The sequence below is a fragment of the Muscardinus avellanarius genome, assembly GCF_963383645.1.
Source record: "Muscardinus avellanarius genome assembly, chromosome: 8".
NCBI lineage: Eukaryota > Metazoa > Chordata > Mammalia > Rodentia > Gliridae > Muscardinus > Muscardinus avellanarius.
Genome location: NC_137794.1, coordinates 2,785,073 through 2,802,299, shown reverse-complemented (window position 1 = coordinate 2,802,299; position 17,227 = coordinate 2,785,073). Strand labels below are relative to the sequence as shown.

The window sequence follows — 17,227 nt, the reverse complement described above, 5'->3', positions numbered from 1 at the left end:
CCCTCCCTTGCCGGGCTGGGACGCCTGCTCCCTGCCTGTGCTCCTGCTTCAGAACTGTCCTCTATGTCATCTCTCGTGAGAGAAGGAGCTCCACGTGGGCACAGAGATTTTTTTGTTTTTGATGCTAAGAATCAAACCTTAGGGCTAGCCAAGCATGGCAGTGCACACTGTCGTCACCCTAGTACTTGGGAGGCTAAGATGGAGGGTCGTGGGTTCCAGGCCAGCCTCAGCAACTAGGTGTGGCCGTCTGTAACTTAATGAGATCTTGTTTAAAAATAAAATAAATTTGGCCGGGCGTGGTGGCGCATGCTTGTAATCCCCGCGCTTGGGAGGCAGAGACAGGAAGATAGCGCAGGTTCGAAGCCAGGCGCGTGCGCTGGCTTAAGAGAGCCTGTTTCCAAATATAAATACAAAATAGGTGTCTGGGAGTGGAGCCCGGAGGTAGAAGGGCTTCCAGGAACCCCAGTACCGCAAAATAAATAAATAAATAAATATAAATAAAAAAATAAAATAAATAAAATAAAATAAATTTGAGGTGTAGCTCAGAGGTAGAACACCTGTAAGTTTAATTTTCATTACCACACACACTCACACACACACATACACAAAACCAAACCCAAAACGTCAAGAGAACCCATGGCCTGGTGCATGCCAAGCCTGTCTCTTCCGCTGAGCTACGCCTCCAGCCTCAGAGTAGAGATTTTTGTCCGCTTGGCTTTGCTGACTGCTGCAGTTTCTTCTTTTTTTCTTGCTTTCTTCCTCTTTTTTAATTTTTATTTTTGTGTTACTGGGTTCTGAACAAAGGGCATTCTACCTCTGAGTTACACCTCAAGCCCTATTTTAATCTTTATTTTGAAACAAGGTGGGCTGGGCGTGGTGGCGTACGCTTGTCATCCCAGCATTTGGGAGGCTGAGACAGGAGGATCGTGGTTTGTGGACAGCCTCAGCTACTCAGTGAGGCCCTCTGCAACCCAGTGAGACCCTGTTTCAAACATAAAACAGACTAAAAAATAGGGCTGAGGTGTAGCTCAGAGGTAGAATGCCCCTGGGTTCCATCCCCAGTACTGCAAAACAAAAACAAAACAGGGTCCCCAAGCTGCAGAGGGCCTCCCTCAGTGCTGAGGCTGGCCAGGAGCCCGTGCGCCTGGCGGTGCACGCCTGACTGCGGCATCGTCAATGCCGAGTGCGTGGTAGTTACTAAGATTTGCTGTATGCTGCTGCGTGAGCAAAACCACACACGCTGCCCAGTGATGTAGGTAGGGGTAAATATCCAAACGTTACGAGGCTACTATAGGAGGGACTTGCCAGCAAAGCAGCTTGGCCCCAGGGAGGAGGCGCACGTCTACTCCCAGCAGCTCAGGAGGCTGAGGGGGGGTAGAAAGCTCAAGACCAGGCTTGGCAGCTGAGCGAGACCCTGCCTCGAAATGAAAACTCTACAGGACTGGGGACGCAGCTCTGAGGCAGAGGTGCAACGGAAGCCAACAGGGCTGTCCTGTGGCTGGGGACCAGTGTGGGCAGGGCGGGGGAAGAGCCAGCCGCAGCCGCAGGCTGACTGGAGGCGTGAGGGCGGAGGCGCTCGGGCCCTCCAGCAAGCAGGGAGCGGGCTCGCCGAGCTCCCAGGCTCACCTGAGGAAGATGCCCGCGCCAGAGCCGCAGGAGTAGGTGTGCGCGGTGCAGGCGCCGACGTCCTCCCCTTCCAACTCCGTCTGGCAGCAGTAGCTCTGGGAGCACAGCAGAGTTCCACACACAAGGCACAGGGTTGGGGCTCTGCTCTTGTCACCCCCTGACTTGGGGCACCTCCACAGGACAAAACACACAAGTCACTGCTTTATAGAGCACCCTGGAAAACAATTCTGGAACATCAAGCAGAGCCAGCAGCAAATATCCTTTAGTCCGGGCCAGTTTATCACCGAACCAGGGAATGAGCAGGGCCTCACATACATGGAAAGCCATGGGCTGGGACACTCACGGAGCAGCAATTGCAGAGAACAAAACAATATCAGTAAGAGACAGGCGGCCAGGCCGTGCTCCCGCCACGCAGACCGCCCAGCAAGGCAGCCCCGCCGCAGCAAGGCAGCGTCAAGCTCTGCGCGCCGGAGAAGCCTCGGAAACAGAGCTCCGAGGACATGCGCAGACAGCACGACACCACCTAAATCAAATAAGGCCCAAGACAGCAAGGGCAGCAGGCGCTGCTCAGGAGCACGGCTCGAGCGGCCAACACGCAGAAGCAGGGTAGGCTCCACACGGCGGGGGGACAGGCCCGCGGCTCCCGCCGCCAGGTACTGCGTGACGCCCTGGACTCAAACGCCGCCCGCCACCCCTACACCCTCCTCACACTGAAGCGAGGGGGATGATTTTTCTTACCCAAACAAAACAGACAACAACTGAAAGGTATTTCCAGTGGCAAGGAATGCTCGATGCACTAGTATCAAAACTTACGAGAAGCTGGATGCTTGATTAATGAGGCTGCTATAATCTTCTGGAAGGTCTATTAATTTATTAGATTCTCGTGGATAGCTGAAACACAAATTCAAAGCTCAGTTAATCCAGGTCGCACTGTGATGACAGGTAACCCCCACTTAGTCAAGCAAGACACCCTACGACTGGGTGTCTTTTCTGAGTGCATCTTCACGTGTCTGTTTATACTGGCTGGTAGAAGTTTGTGCTGGTGCACGCTTGCAATCCCAGTACTTGGGAGGCTGACACAGTAGGACTGCAGGTTTGAGGACAGCTTCTACAGCTTAGTGAGACGCTGTTTCAGAGTAAAAGAATGAAGTGGGGTGTGGTGGTACACGCTTGTGATCCGGGTACGTGGCAGGCTAAGACAGGAGGATCACAGGTTCATGGCCAGCCTCAGGTACTTAGTGAAACCCTGTTTCAAAATAAAGAATAAGCCAGGCGTGGTGGCACACACTTGTGATCCCCGCACTTGGGAGGCGGAGACAGGAGGATTGCGCAGTTTCAAGGCCAGCTGTGCTGGTTTAAGAGACCCTGTTTCCAAATTTAAAAAGTATAAAAATAGGTCTGGGAGGATAGCCTGGAAGTAGAAGGGTTTCCAGAAACCCCAGTACCACAAAAAAAAAAAAAAAAAAAAAAAAAAAAAGAAAAAGAAAAAGAATGAAAAAATAAGGCTGGTGTGTAGCTTGGAGGTAGAATGCCCTGGGTTCAACCCTCCGGGCTGGGGGTGTAGCTCGGATTTAGAATGCCCCTGATTTCTATACCTACAGCGCATGCACACACATACACACACACAAAAGAAAGTAAAAAGGGTGGGGTATATCTTGGAGGTAGAACGCCTCTGTACTCAATCCCAGTACAAAACAAACAATCCACAGAACCCAAAGGCTTGCCAAGGTTGTTCGGACCTATACCTCAAACTGAGAACTACTGTTGTATATTTTAAAGGGTTTTCTTTCTTTTTTTGCAGTATTGGGGATGAAACTCAGGGGCATTCCACCTCCAAGCTACACACCCAGCCCTGTTTTTTATTTTTTATTTTGAAACAGGGTCTGAGTTGCAAAGGGCCTCACTAAGTAGCTGAGGCTGTCCTTGAACCACAATCCTCCTGTCTCAGCCTCCCGAATGCTGGGATGACAAGCGTGTGCCACCACGCCCGGCTCCCAGACTATGTTTTTTTATTTGTTTCTTTCTTGCTGTGTTGGGGATTGAATCCAGGGACACTCAACCACTGAGTTACAGTCTCAGCCCTTTTTATTTTATTTTTTTGGGTGGTACTGGGGTTCCTGGAAACCCTTCTACTTCTGGGCTACACTCCCAGACCTATTTTTATACTTTGTAAATTTGGAAACAGGGTCTCTTAAGCCAGCGCGGCTGGCTTCAAACCTGCGTGACCTTCCTGTCTGCCTCACAAGCGCGAGGATTTCAAGCATGCGCCACCACACCCGGCCCCTTTTAATTTTTATTTATTTATTTTTGGTACTGGGAATTAAATCCAGGGGCATTCTAACCTCCAAGGTACACCCCCAGGTCTGTTTGTTTGTTTGTTTGTTTGTTTATTTATTTATGGCATTGGGGGTGGAACCCAGGGACATTTTACTTTGGAGCTACACCCCAAGCCCTATTTTTTATTCTTTATTTTGGAAACAGGTCTCACTGAGTTGCGGAGGGCCTGAGTAGCCGAGGCCGTCCGCACACTGCACTCCTCCAGCTTTAGCCTTAAGAATGCTGGGATTCAAAGCGGGGGCCTCCATGCCTGGCTTACTTTATTTGAATTTTGAAAGTGTCTCAAAAGATTGATGAATCTCTCCAGGTGCTGAGTCTGCTGAACCCGAGATTCTCCTGTCTCGGGATCCCATGTGGCACACACACGCATACACGCCACGTGGCATGCACACATGCGCACACGCATAAGCACAAGCACACAATAGGGCTAAGAATTCAGCTTACAGGTAGAATGCCCCTGGGTTCAAACCCCAGTACCACAAACAAAACTCAAAATGTAATCATTCTGTTTTATGCCTTTTCTAACTAGAATGACGCAGTATATTTATGTTCTTTTTCTTTTTTTTTTCTTTGCGGGTCTGGGGATGGAACCCAGAGGCGTTTGACCTCCGAGCTGCACCCCCTGCCCAATTTTTTATTCTTTATTTTGAAACAGGGTCTCACTGAGTTGTGGAGGGCCTCACTAAGTAGCTGAGGTGTCCGTGAACCGCGAGCCTCCCGTCTCAGCCTCCCAAATGCTGAGATGACAAGCGTGCCCACCACGCCCGGCTTATATATTTATGTTCTTAATTCTGATTTATACATTTTCATCACTAGGTTCTGAAGGAATATGAGGGCAAGATGCCTTCTTAGAATCATGGAAGGCTTGGGAAGTTACGTTCTTTTTGTGTGTGTGTGGTGCTGGAGATTGAACCCACGGGGCATTCTACATTCCAGCTACATTTTCAGACAAATTCATTTTTTATTTTGAAACAGGGTCTCATTAAATTGTCGAGGGCCTCACTAAGTTGATAGACTGGCTGAGAATCTGTGATCCTCCTGTCTCAGCCTCCCATGTCCTGGGATTATAAGCGTGCGTCACCATGCCCAGCGGGAAGTTGGTCTGGAAGTAATACAGCACAGTACATCCCACGTGACATTCCTGCCAGTGCCCCGGGCAAGTCTGTACCATTATTAACTTACCTTATGGCATCTCTTTCACCTTCTAGGTATCTTTTAACTTCATTGTTTTGACACCAACTTTAATAAAAATGGGAAAAAACAAAACATTTTTTCAAATGACTAGAACTAGATTCACTCACCCAATAGCCAATTAAAGGAAAATAATCTTTACTTAATATTTATTTACCTCAACTCCCACTAGGCTTACCGTTTAAGACTTTTGCTATGTATATGAAAAACTAGTTTGTTTTATATAACTATACAACATAATGAAAACAGTATATAAACATTACCTTTCAATCAGTGAATTCATTATCTCACTATTTTCTTGAAAAAGGCAAATGAGGTTGGTTGGTAGAGAAAGATAGTTACATAAATGTTCAAAATGGCTTGTTCCAGAAACTGCAAATGAAGAAAAGAGTAGTGACAAGAACAACCCTGAACACATCCTGCACAAAAGCAATCAACAGAGAGGGTTAGAAAGAAGCCCTCATTGAAGCCAGCCAGCGAGGCTGGCTCAAGAGACCCCCTTTCCAAATAAAAATATAAAAATAGGTCTGGAAGTGTAGACCGGAGGTAGAAGGGTTTCCAGGAGCCCCAGTACTACCAAAAACAAACAAACAAACAAACAAACAAACAAACAAACAAACAAACAAACAAAAAAGCCCACATAACAGAAGAGCACAAGTTCGCTAGGTGCACAGCGCAGGAAGCAACAGCGGCTCCCTGGGGATGTCACCACGGATGCAGCGGAGTCAGATGCCCACAGTAAGAATGGCTACAGCGTCCTGCTGTCTCAGCTCTGTCATCTGCAGAACAGTGCACCTGTACCATCTACTTCACAGGCTTTTGTGAACACCTGCTCAAAAATGTATAGGTGGGAGCCAGGCGTGGTAGCACACATCTGTAATCCCTGCGCTTGGGAGGCTGAGACAGGAGGATCGCACAGCAACTTAGGGAGACCCTGTTTCCAAATAAAAATATATATAAAAAAATAGGTCTGGGAGTATAGCCCAGAGGTAGAAAGCCTCTGGGTTCCACCCCCAGTACCACCAACAAACAAACAAAGAAACCAAAACAACAAACAAACAAAACTGTATAGGTGGAAAAGTTGACAGCAGTATGGAAAAATAAGATGGTTTTATTACAAGGTGGATTTAAACACTAACTCTAGTCACTAAATGGTTTGAAGCTCTAAACTATAATATATGATGCCTGGGCAGCTAACAAAACGAAGATGCCTGTCAATACACTTGTAGAGCAGCGTTTCACGAGGCACCTGTGACGAGTGCCAGGCACTGTCAGAATGCAAACACAGCCGGGCATGGGGCACACGCCTGTAATCCCAATATTTGGGAGGCCGAGACAGAAGGATCACAGGTTTAAGGCTAGCCTTAGCAACTAAGCAATCAGCAACCTAGTGAGATTTGGGATCGCAGTTCACAGACAGCCTCAGCTACTTAGCAAGGCCCTTTGCAACTCAGTGAGATCCACTGTTAACTTACTATTTTAAAATAAAGATTGCTTCAAAATAAAGACTAAATAAAACAGGGCAGGGGGTGTAGCTTGGAGGCAGAATGCCCCTGGGTTCCATCCTCAGTACCACAAAAGAAGAAAAAAAGAAAAAAGAAGGCTAGTGATGTGGATTGGAGGTAGAATGTCTCTAGGTTCAACCCCCAGTAAAACACACACACACACACACAAATTCAGAGACAATTAAATTTGATCTTTATATTATTTTCATGAAAGAAATAAAAGGAAAACATGGAGCCAGGCGTGATAGCCAAGACTTGTAACCCAGTACTTGGAAGGCTGAGAGAGGAGGCTCACACGTTCAAAACCAGTCTGAGCAATATCAGCACCTAGCAATATCTCGTTCAAAACAAAAAGTAAAAGGGAGCCAGGCGTGGTGCCACACACTTGGAATCCCAGCATTTGGGAGGCTGAGACAGGAAGACCACAGTTCAAGGACAGCCTCTGCTACTTAGGCCCTCTACAACTTAGTGAGACCCTGTTTATGTAAAAAGGGCTGAGGGTATAGTTCAGAGGTAGAATACTCCTGGGTTTCACACACACACACACACACACACACACACACACACACACACACACTCAAGAAGAAAAAGAAAGCTTAATGGTATGATTACTGAGATTCAAATAAAAAAGCAGAAATATAAATAGGAATTTTTATTCTATATACATGTACTACCATTGTTAATTAGCTATGCTCTACATTTTTAATCAGTTTTCCTATCTGCAAGTCAAATTTATTCTAAACCATTGGAGTAAAAAGAATACAACCATTTCCGACATTTTAAAGAAATAAGGCCGGGCATGGTGGTGCACGCTTGTAATCCCCGTGCTTGGGAGGCTGAGACAGGAAAACCGCACAGGTTCGAGGCCAGCCTCAGCTGCTTAGTGAGGCTCTCAGCAACTTAGTGAGACCCTGTTTCCAAATCTGATATAAAATAGGTCTGGGAGTATAGCCCGGGGGTTTAAAAGCCCTGGGGTTCCACTTCCAGTACCACACACACAAAGAAACGAGTAATTACCTTGAATGTCGGATGGGGATGGGATTCCATTTAGGTAATGAAAAAACAAAGCAGAACACTTGAGGAAAGGCATGATCCCAGCTCTGACGCTCCTCCACAGATGCCAGCCGGAGGGAGCTGCTCTCAAGACACTGAAAGACAGAATGAGTATTAGGAACCCCAGTAAGATATGCTCATCCATGTTAAAAGTGTAGTATGGATACAGCCGGGCCTGGTGCCGCACGCTTGTAATCCCACGCCTGGGAGGCGGAGACAGGAGGATCGCACAGGTTCCAAGCCAGCCTCAGCTACTTAGGCTCTCAGCAACTTAGTGAGACCCTGTTTCCAAATAAAATATATATAAAAAAATAGGTCTGGGAGTATAGCCCAGAGGTGGAAAGCCCCTGGGTTCCACCCCTAGTACCAGACACACACACACACACACACACACACACACACACACACACACACAGTGGAGTATGGACACAGAGCAGATATGCTTAGGAGTGTCTTGACAGACTAGTAGTTGCCCTGACTATTAAAAGATGCCAAATATAAATAGTGATATAGCCTCGACTGCTGCTATTAAAACTTACAAAAGTAGGGGCTGGGATGTAGCTCAGTGGCAAAGTGCCTGCATTGCGGGTGTGGTACACTGGGTTCGACCCCCAGCTCCAAAGAGCCAAAAAGCCAAAACAAAAACCTTAGGAAAAAAAAAAAAAAAAGCTAAAAAGCCAAAAAACAACAACAAAAAACACACAGCCAGGCGTGGTGGTGCACTCTTGGAATCCCAGCATTCGGGAGGATGGCGGTTTGCGGACAGCCTCAGCTACTTAGTGAGGCTCTTTGCAACTCAATGAGACCCCATTTCAAAATAAAGAATAAAAAACAGGGCTGGAAAGCTGGGCGTGGTGGTACACGCTTGTAATCCCCGAGCTTGGGAGGCGGAGACAGGAGGATTGCTGGCTTCCAAAAAAAAAAAAAAAAAATATATATATATATATAAAACAGGTCTGGGAGTGTAGCCCAGAGGTAGAAGGGTTTCCAGGAACCCCAGTACCACTAAAACAAAAAAACAAAAAACAAAAAAACAAACAGGGCTGGGAATATAGTTCAATAGCTCAGAGGTAGAATGCCCCTGGGGTTTCATCCCTAGGACTCCAAGAAACAAACAAACAAACAAACAAACACACTTTCAGAAGTAGCCAGGCACCATGGCACAAGCCTATAATCCAAGAATTTGGAAGACTAAGACAAGGAAATTAAAAGTTACAGGCCAGCCTAAGCAATTCAGAAAGACTCTTGTTTCAAAATTAAAAAAAACCTGGCCCATCTACCCTGGCCACGGCATGACGACTGCAAGGTGTCAGATTCTGTAAATCCAAATGCCATAAAAACTTGAAAAAGAAGCGGAACCCTCGCAAGGTCAGGTGGACCAAGGCGGAAGGTGGCTGGTAAAGAGCTTACTGCGGATAACTCATTTGAATTTGAAAAACACAGAAATGGTTAGCCAGGCGTGGTGGGCACGCTTGTCATCCCCATTCAGGAGGCTGAGACCTGAGGATCACGGTTCACGGCCAGCCTCAGCCACCTAGTGAGGCCCTCTGCAACTCAGTGAGACCCGGCTTCAAAATAAAGAATAAAAAATAGGGCTGGGGGTGGAGCTCGGAGGTCGAATGCCCCTGGGTTCCATCCCCAGACCTGAAAAAAAAAAAAAAAAAAAAAACCCCGCAGAAATGAACCAGTGAAATGGCAGCGAGAGCTGTGGAATAAGACAATCGATGTGAATGAAGAAAGTGGAGGAGACCAAACAGAAGCGCCAAGCCCAGTTCATCATGGACAGACTGGAGAAAAGCGAAGAGCTACAGGAAGCTCAGGACACCACAGAAGCCAAGCAGAGTCTTCATCTGACCCGAGCGCCTCTCGCAGGCAAAGGAAAGCAGCTGGAGGAGAAGATGGTCCCGCAGTCACAGCAGGCCGCGGCACGGAGGCGGCGGCGTGACGTCTCCCTGTCCGGCCATCGGTGGGTGCACCGCCTCCGGTGGACACCTGGGCGCTCGCAGTGACTGACGGCGACGCAGAGCCGCTCCGTGAAAAGTGATGGAGCGCCCCCGCGTTGCCGTCAGCAGCGCGTCGGCCTGTGGGCGCCAGGTGTCCTCCCAGGCGACAGCTTCACCCACAGACGTGTGCTTAAGTGAATCTTTTTTATTTTTTTGGTGGTACTGGGGTTCCTGGAAGCCCTTCTACCTCCGGGCTACACTCCCAGACCTATTTTTACATTTTTATTTGGAAACAGGGTCTCCTAAGCCAGCGCGCGCGGCTGGCTTCGAACCTGTGCGATCCTCCTGTCTCTGCCTCCCAAGCGCGGGGATTACAAGCGTGCGCCACCACGCCCGGCTTAAGTGAATCTTGAAAGCTCTGTGCAGAAGGAGCGTGGAGAAGATGCTCATGCTGTCTGGGCCATGACACAGGCAGCATTTTTGTAATAAGTAATTACAGAAATTCATAGTCATATGTAAAATAATTTTTTCTGCAATAAGATGTCCCCTTTATTAATGGTGCAGAAGGGGATTATAACAAGGAGCTGACAGTTTTACTAGACCCTCTTAATACCTTTATTTTTATTTCAGTATTTTCTGTTTGGTTTATTAGTTTCTTAAAAAAAGCATAATGTCCCCATAGGGTGAAGGCTCCTTATCCTGGGCAGTTCTGACCAGGCCGTCTCTCCGATGGGCTGCTGTGGTTGTTGGGAGAGCTGACTAGTCTTTGCCCTGAGTGGACGATCACCTCTGCTTCGGAGCAGACTCAGCGCTAACTTGGGAGTCCTGGCAAAGCGAGCTTCTCTCCCTTACCCCGCAGTGACCTAGAGCAGAGGAATCCACTGCCTTTTAAAATGTGCTGTGCAATTTTCCTTTAAAAAAAGGAAAAGCTCCTAATTTATGACTAGAACCTCTGCCTATTGTTTATACATAAAATAAAGCTATTTCTAAATTAAAAAAAAAAAAGGCTTGAAGGCTGGGCAAGGTGGTACATACCTGTAATCCCAGTAGGTAGGAGACTGAGATAGGAGGATTGCAGCTCTGAGGTTAGTGTCAGCAATTTAGTGATTTTGTTTCAAAATGTAAAAAAATAACTAAATAAATAAAACGGGCCAAGAGTGGTAGTACAAGTTTGTAATCCCAGCATTTGGGAGGCTGAGACAGGAGGATCGTGTTTCGAGGACAGCCTCAGCTACTACTTAGTGAGGCCCTTTGCAACTCAGTGAGACCTGTTTCAAAATAAAGAATAAAAAATAGCGCTGAGGGTGACACTCGGAGGTAGAATGCCCTGGGTTCTGTCCCTAGTACTACAAAAATAAATAAGTAAATAAATAAATAAATACAGGCCAGGGGACTGGGGGTGGTAACATGCCTATAATCCCAGTATTTGGGAGGCTGAGAAAGGATTACAGGTTTGAGGGCAGCCTCAGCAAATGGTGAGACTCATCAACCTAGTAATACCCTGTTTCAAAATAAAAATATAATAAGGCTGGGAGTGTAGCTTGGAGGTGGAATCTCCCTGGTTCTAACCCCATGACAAAGGAATTTTTTTTTTGAGGGTCTGGGGATGGAACCCAGAGGCATTTGACCTCCGAGCTACACCCCCTGCCCAATTTTTATTCTTTATTTTGAAAGAGGGTCTCACTGAGTTGCAGAGGGCCTAAGTAGCTGAGGCTGTCCGCGAACCACGATCCTCTAGTCTCTGCCTCCAGAATGCTGGGATGACAAGTGTGTGCCACCATGCCTGGCAAATTTTTTTTTGGGGTACTGGGGATGGAACCCTTCTGCTTCCGGGCTAAACTCCCAACCTATTATATATATATATATATATATATATGTATGTATGTGTGTGTTATTATTATTATTATTATTATTATTTGGTGGTACTGGGGTTTCTGGAAACCCTTCTTCCTCCGGGCTACACTCCCAGACCCCATTTTATATTTTTTATTTGGAAACAGGGTCTCTTAAGCCAGGGAGGCTGGCTTCGAACCAGTGTGATCCTCCTGCCTCAGTCTCCACCTCCCAAGCGTGGGAATTACAAGTGTGTGCCACCATGCCCGGCTTAATCTATTTTATATATTATTTGGAAACAGGGTCTCGTAAGCCAGCGAGGCTGGCTTCGAACCTGCATGATGCCCCTGTTTCCGTCTCCCAAATGCAGGGATTATAAGCGTGCGCCACCACGCCTGGCAATTTTTTTCCCCCGGTGGTACTGGGGTTCCTGGAAGCCCTTCTACCTCCGGGCTACACTCCCAGACCCCATTTTATATTTTTTATTTGGAAACAGGGTCTCTTAAGCCAGTGAGGCTGGCTTCGAACCTGCACGATCCTCCTGTCTCCGCCTCCCAAGCGCGGGGATTACAAGCGTGCGCCACCACGCCCGGCGCTGAATTTTTTTTTTTTTTTTTAACAAAAGTAACAACCACATAAAGAGAAAATTTGAAAAATAAAAAAATCCATCAACTGGCACTTACACTAGCAGGCATTGTGCTGCTGAGAAATTGTTTTCATACTAATTTGTTTTATATAGTTGTAAATGCAGTATTAAAAAAAACATGCTTTCCAAAACACTAGATAATACACACACTTTTTTTTGTGTGGCACTGGAGATGGAGCCCAGGGGCATTGTACCTCCGAGCTACACCCCCAGCCCTATTTTTTTAGTCTTTTAATTTTTCTTGAAACAGGGTCTTTCTGAGTTGCGAAGGGCCTCGCTAAGTAGCTGAGGCTTTCTGTGAACTGAGATCCCCAGCCCCCGAATGCTGGGATTACAAGTTTCAGCCACCACATCCGGTTTCCCAACCCTATTTTAATTTTATTTTTATATTTTAAATTTTTTTGTAGGTCTGGGAATGGAACCCGGGGACATTCAACCTCCGAGCTACATCCCCTACCCTTTTTTTTCCCCTCACTAAACAGGGTCTCACTAAGTTGTGGAGGCCTCACTAAGTAGCTGAGGCTGGCCACAAACCACAATCCTCTTACCTCAGCCTCCCAAATGCTGGTATCACGCCACCCATATATACACACACACAGACACACGCATTTTTTTGGTGGTACTGGGAATGGAACCCAGGGACTTTCTACCTCCAGGCTACACTCCCAGAACTATTTTATATTTTATTTATATTTGGAAACAAGGTCTCACTAAATTGCTGAGAGACTCACAAAGTAGCTGAAGCTTACTTTGAAGCTGCACATCTCTGGGTCTCGGCCTCCCAAGTAATGGGATTATAGGCATGCACCACCATGCCTGGCTCAGATGCTATAAAATTTTTTTTTTTTTTGGTACTGGGGGTGAACCCAGGGGGGCTTTCTACCTCCGGGGTACACTCCCAGAACTATTTTATACTTTATTTGGAAACAGCGTCTCACTAAGTTGCTGAGAGCCCCACTAAGTAGCTGAGGCTGGCTTTGAACCTGCACGATCCTCCTGTCTCAGCCTCCCAAGCGCAAGGATTACAAGCGTGCGCCACCACGCCCGGCTAAATGCTATCATTTTAATACACTGATAATGCCAGAATATACACATACCTTTATATGGCTAAAAGTTTTTCTATATGTTGGTTATTTTGTTAGAGTAGATTTTTAGAGATGGGATGATTTAGTCAAAGAACAAAAATTTTTGCCATCTGCAGTACTGCAAGAAAGCTCAGCGCGCTCCAGCTGAAGCCCCACAGGCTGCCCTGGAGCTTTTTTCTTTTTCTAAAACAACAGAAGCAAACTTCCCTAATTAGCAAATGAATTCTCTTCTCAGGCTGACCCTAATGGAAGCAGGCATCACATAGCGCTGACCGTCTCACCTCCCCGTACACTGGCGAAGTGTTCTGTACAGGTCGAGGACTGCTGCCTCTTCGCCACCACTGGGGTGTTCTTGATCCATGCCGTCCTCCTCTGGAAGACAAGGAAACACTAGTACTCTGTATTTTCCTACTGTGTTGTCAAAATCAGCACATCAATTAGAATTTAAATATATTTATGCACTCATATAGAACATGAACGATCCTCACAAACTGGACAATTTTTTTTTTTTTGGTGGTACCAGGAATGGAACCTAGGGGCATTCAGTTTGAGCACAGTATTAATTTCCAACAGACCAAAAAGCCAGCTGGCATGTTGTGGGTAAAATCAGCTAGATGTATATTATCTTAAAATGTTTGAAAATGAGGAAGTTTGAATCTATATTTTTTATTTTTATTTTTTGTTGTACGGGGTGGGGGTGGGGGACCCAGGGGCTTTCTACCTCTGGGCTACATTCCCAGACCTAGTTTATACTTTATTTGGAAACAGAGCCTCACTAAGTTGCTGAGAGCCTCACTAAGTAGCTGAGGCTGGCTTTGAACCTGTGCAATCCTCTGTCTCAGCCTCCCAAGCATGCGCCACCACACCCGGCGGAAGTTTGAATCAAAAGCATAACTAACAACCATCTCAGAGGAGATTAAAACAAATTAAATTGAGCCGGGCGTGGTGGCGCACGCTTGTAATCCCAGCATTCGGGAGGCTGAGACTGGAGGATCGCAGTTTGAGGACAGCCTCAGCTACTTAGTGAGGCCCTTTGCAACTCAGTGAGACCCGGTTTCAAAATAAAGAATAAAAAATAAGGCAGGGGGTGTAGCTCGGAGGTCAAATGTCCCTGGGTTCCATCCCCAGACCCGCAAAAAAAACAAAAACAAAAAAAACCAAATTAAATTATTGTAAATTAAAAGATTGTAAATTAAAACAAAACTGGAATTCAAAGATAACAGTCTAATGGGCTTCACTACTATGCAACTTAAATATTATTGAACTCATGAAATAAAAAAGTAAAAACATTTACATTCTAGGGGATTTTAAAAGAAAATTGTTTCAAAAATTTACTGAGTCTGGTTGTTGGCACACACTTGTAATCTCAGTGTTCGGGAGGCTGAAACAGGAGCTCATAGGTTTGCAGCCAGCCTTGGCTACCACAAACATTTTTTACCTGAGAATAAACAAAAAGCAGGTAACCCAATTTTTTTTTTTTTTTTTTTTTTTTTTTTGTGGTACTAGGGATTGAACCCAGGGACATTCTACCTCTGAGCTACATACTCAGCCCTATTTTTTATTCTTTATTTTGAAACAGTGTGTTTCAAAGTAAAGTTTCAAGCCAGGCCTGGTGGCGCATGCTTACAATCCCTGCTCTTGGGAGGCTGAGACAGGAGGATCACACAGGTTCGAAGCCAGCCTCAGATACTGAGTGAGTCTCTCAGCAACTTAGTGAGACCCTGTTCCCAAATAAAGTATAAAACAGGTCTGGAAGTATAGCCCGGAGGTAGAAAGCTTCTGGGCTCTACCCCCAGTACCACCAAAAATAAATAAATAAAAATAAATAAATAAAGTTTCAGAGAACCTCACTAAGTAGCTGAGGCTGGCTGAGAATCTGCAATCCTACTGTCTCAGCCTCCCAAGTCCTGAGATTACAAGCTAGCCTAATAATAATTTATATATATTATTTTCATCCAAATTCTTTTTTCTGTAAGACTTTTTTGTGGCATTGGGGATGGAATCCAGGGGCAGTCTACCTCCAGGCTACACCGCGGCCCTATGTCCTTCCTTCCTTCCTGGTACTGGGGGTGGAACACAGGGGCTATATTTTATTTGGAAACAGGGTCTAAGTTGCTGAGAACCCCACTAAGTAGCTGAGGCTGGCTTCAAACCATGTGATCCTCCTGTCTTAGCCTCCCAAGTGCTGGGATTACAAGCGTGCGCCACCATGCCTGGCTTTTATTCTTTATTTTGAAACAGGGTCTCCCTAAGTTGCAGAGGGCCACACTAAGTAGCTGAGGCTGGCCGAGAACCTGCAATCCTCATGTCTCAGCCTCCCAAGTACTGGGATTACAAGCGTGTGCCACCACGCCTGGCTCTCTAAGATATTTGAAACTGAGAAAACCCAAGCACTTCCTTCGAGCGGCTGACACGAAGGCAAGAGGCACCTGTGCGTGAGGTCAGTAAGATCTGTACGATGTGAGCCATGGTGACCAGGTGGAAGATGTGCAGGTCTCCAGTGCTGAGGCTGCTCCCAGAAAAGTCCTGGCAGTGCAAGGCAGGGAAGGCGAGCACCAAGCCCACCTAGAACAAGCACAGAGCGTCAGGCACAGCGCTCCTGCACCCAGCTGAACACATCCGCCACACTTCCATCCCTCCCTCCCTTCCTTTGTACTGGAGATTGAACCCAGACGGAGTCTACTTCCAAGTTATACCTCAGCATTTTTATTTTTTTTTTGGTACTGGGGGTGGAACCCAGGGGCTTTCTACCTCTGGGCTATACTCTCAGACCTCTTTTATACTTCATTTGGAAACAGGGTCTCACTAAGTTGCTGAGAGCCTAAGTAGCTGAGGCTGGCTTCGAACCTGCGCAATCCTATCTCAGCCTCCTAAGCGCTGGGATCATGAGTGTGTGCCACCACGCCTGGCCCTCAGCATGATTTTTTTCTTATTTGGAAACAGGGCTCCAACCAGTTGGGGAGGGTGTAAGTCCCCAAGGCTGGCTTCAAGCCTGTGACGCTGTCTCAGCCTCCCAAGTCCTAGGATGACAAGTGTGCCCCACCACCGCTGGCTTCACATCTCCACTCTCCCACTGTGAACCCTTCTGCGCTTAGGACCTCCCTTTAAGGAATCTTTGTTCCTCCCTGGGCGTGGTGACACATGCTTTGCTTATAATCCCAGTACTGGGAGGCGGAGACAGGAGGATCTCGGGTTCAAAGCTAGCTTCAGCAACTTATTGAGGCCCTCTGCAATGTAGTGAGATCCTGTTTAAAAAAAAAAAAAAAAAAAAGATCAGTCTGGGGATATATCTCAGGGGCAGATTGCCCCTGGGTTCAATGCCTAGTTACACACACACACACACACACACACACACACACAAAAAAACTTTCCCCCCCTTTGTTTGGTACTATATAGTGAACCCAGGGCAATTTACATCTAAGATACATCCCCAGCCTTTATTTTTATTTGAAAACAGGGTCTAAGTCAAACCTGCAGTCTTCCTATCTCAATCTCCCAAGTATGAGATTACAGGCATGTGCCATCATGCCTGGCTGTTGTTCTTAAAGGGTGTACAAAATCAGAAAATCCAGTAGGATTAATTAAAGTAATTCCAGAGTTAAAAAATGTCTTGATGAGCACGATTAAATAATCTCAGTACTTGGGAGGCTGAGACAGAAGGATACAGGTTTGCAACCAGCCTCAGCTACTTAGCAAGATACTTTGCAACTTAGTGAGATACTTTGCAACTTAGTTAGACCCTATTTCAAAATAGAGTAAACCAGGTGTGGTGGTGCACGCTTTGTAACCCCAGCGGTTGGGAGGCTGAGACAGGAGGATTGGTTCGAAACCAGCCTCAGCTACTTAGGCTCTCAGCATCTTAGTGAGACCCTGTTTCCAAATAAAGTATAAAATAGGTCTGGGAGTATAGACTGGAGGTAGAAAGCCCCTGGGTTCCACCCCAGTACCCCCGACACACACACATAAACACACACACAGACAAAAAAAAAAGAGTAAAATAATTGGGCT

At 46.5% G+C, this 17,227-nt stretch overlaps 1 protein-coding gene across 5 annotated transcripts in view; it reads right to left on the bottom strand.

Moving 5' to 3' along the window:
* The window catches only part of UBR2 (ubiquitin protein ligase E3 component n-recognin 2), a gene marked incomplete at both ends in the record, with an annotated part of 117,362 nt that overhangs the window by 4,222 nt on the left and 95,913 nt on the right, over positions 1-17,227 (bottom strand). For 4 of the 5 annotated variants that reach the window (XM_080699687.1, XM_080699688.1, XM_080699685.1 and 1 more), the window contains 7 exons: positions 1,627-1,797; positions 2,440-2,517; positions 5,146-5,202; positions 5,418-5,526; positions 7,677-7,807; positions 13,501-13,591; positions 15,649-15,784. In XM_080699687.1, the coding sequence (XP_080555813.1) occupies positions 1,627-1,797; positions 2,440-2,517; positions 5,146-5,202; positions 5,418-5,526; positions 7,677-7,807; positions 13,501-13,591; positions 15,649-15,784 (773 nt within the window). Of the gene's footprint in view, positions 1-1,626; positions 1,798-2,439; positions 2,518-5,145; positions 5,203-5,417; positions 5,527-7,676; positions 7,808-13,500; positions 13,610-15,648; positions 15,785-17,227 lie in introns of all 5 variants that reach the window. The other variant, XM_080699684.1, reaches the window with a different exon arrangement.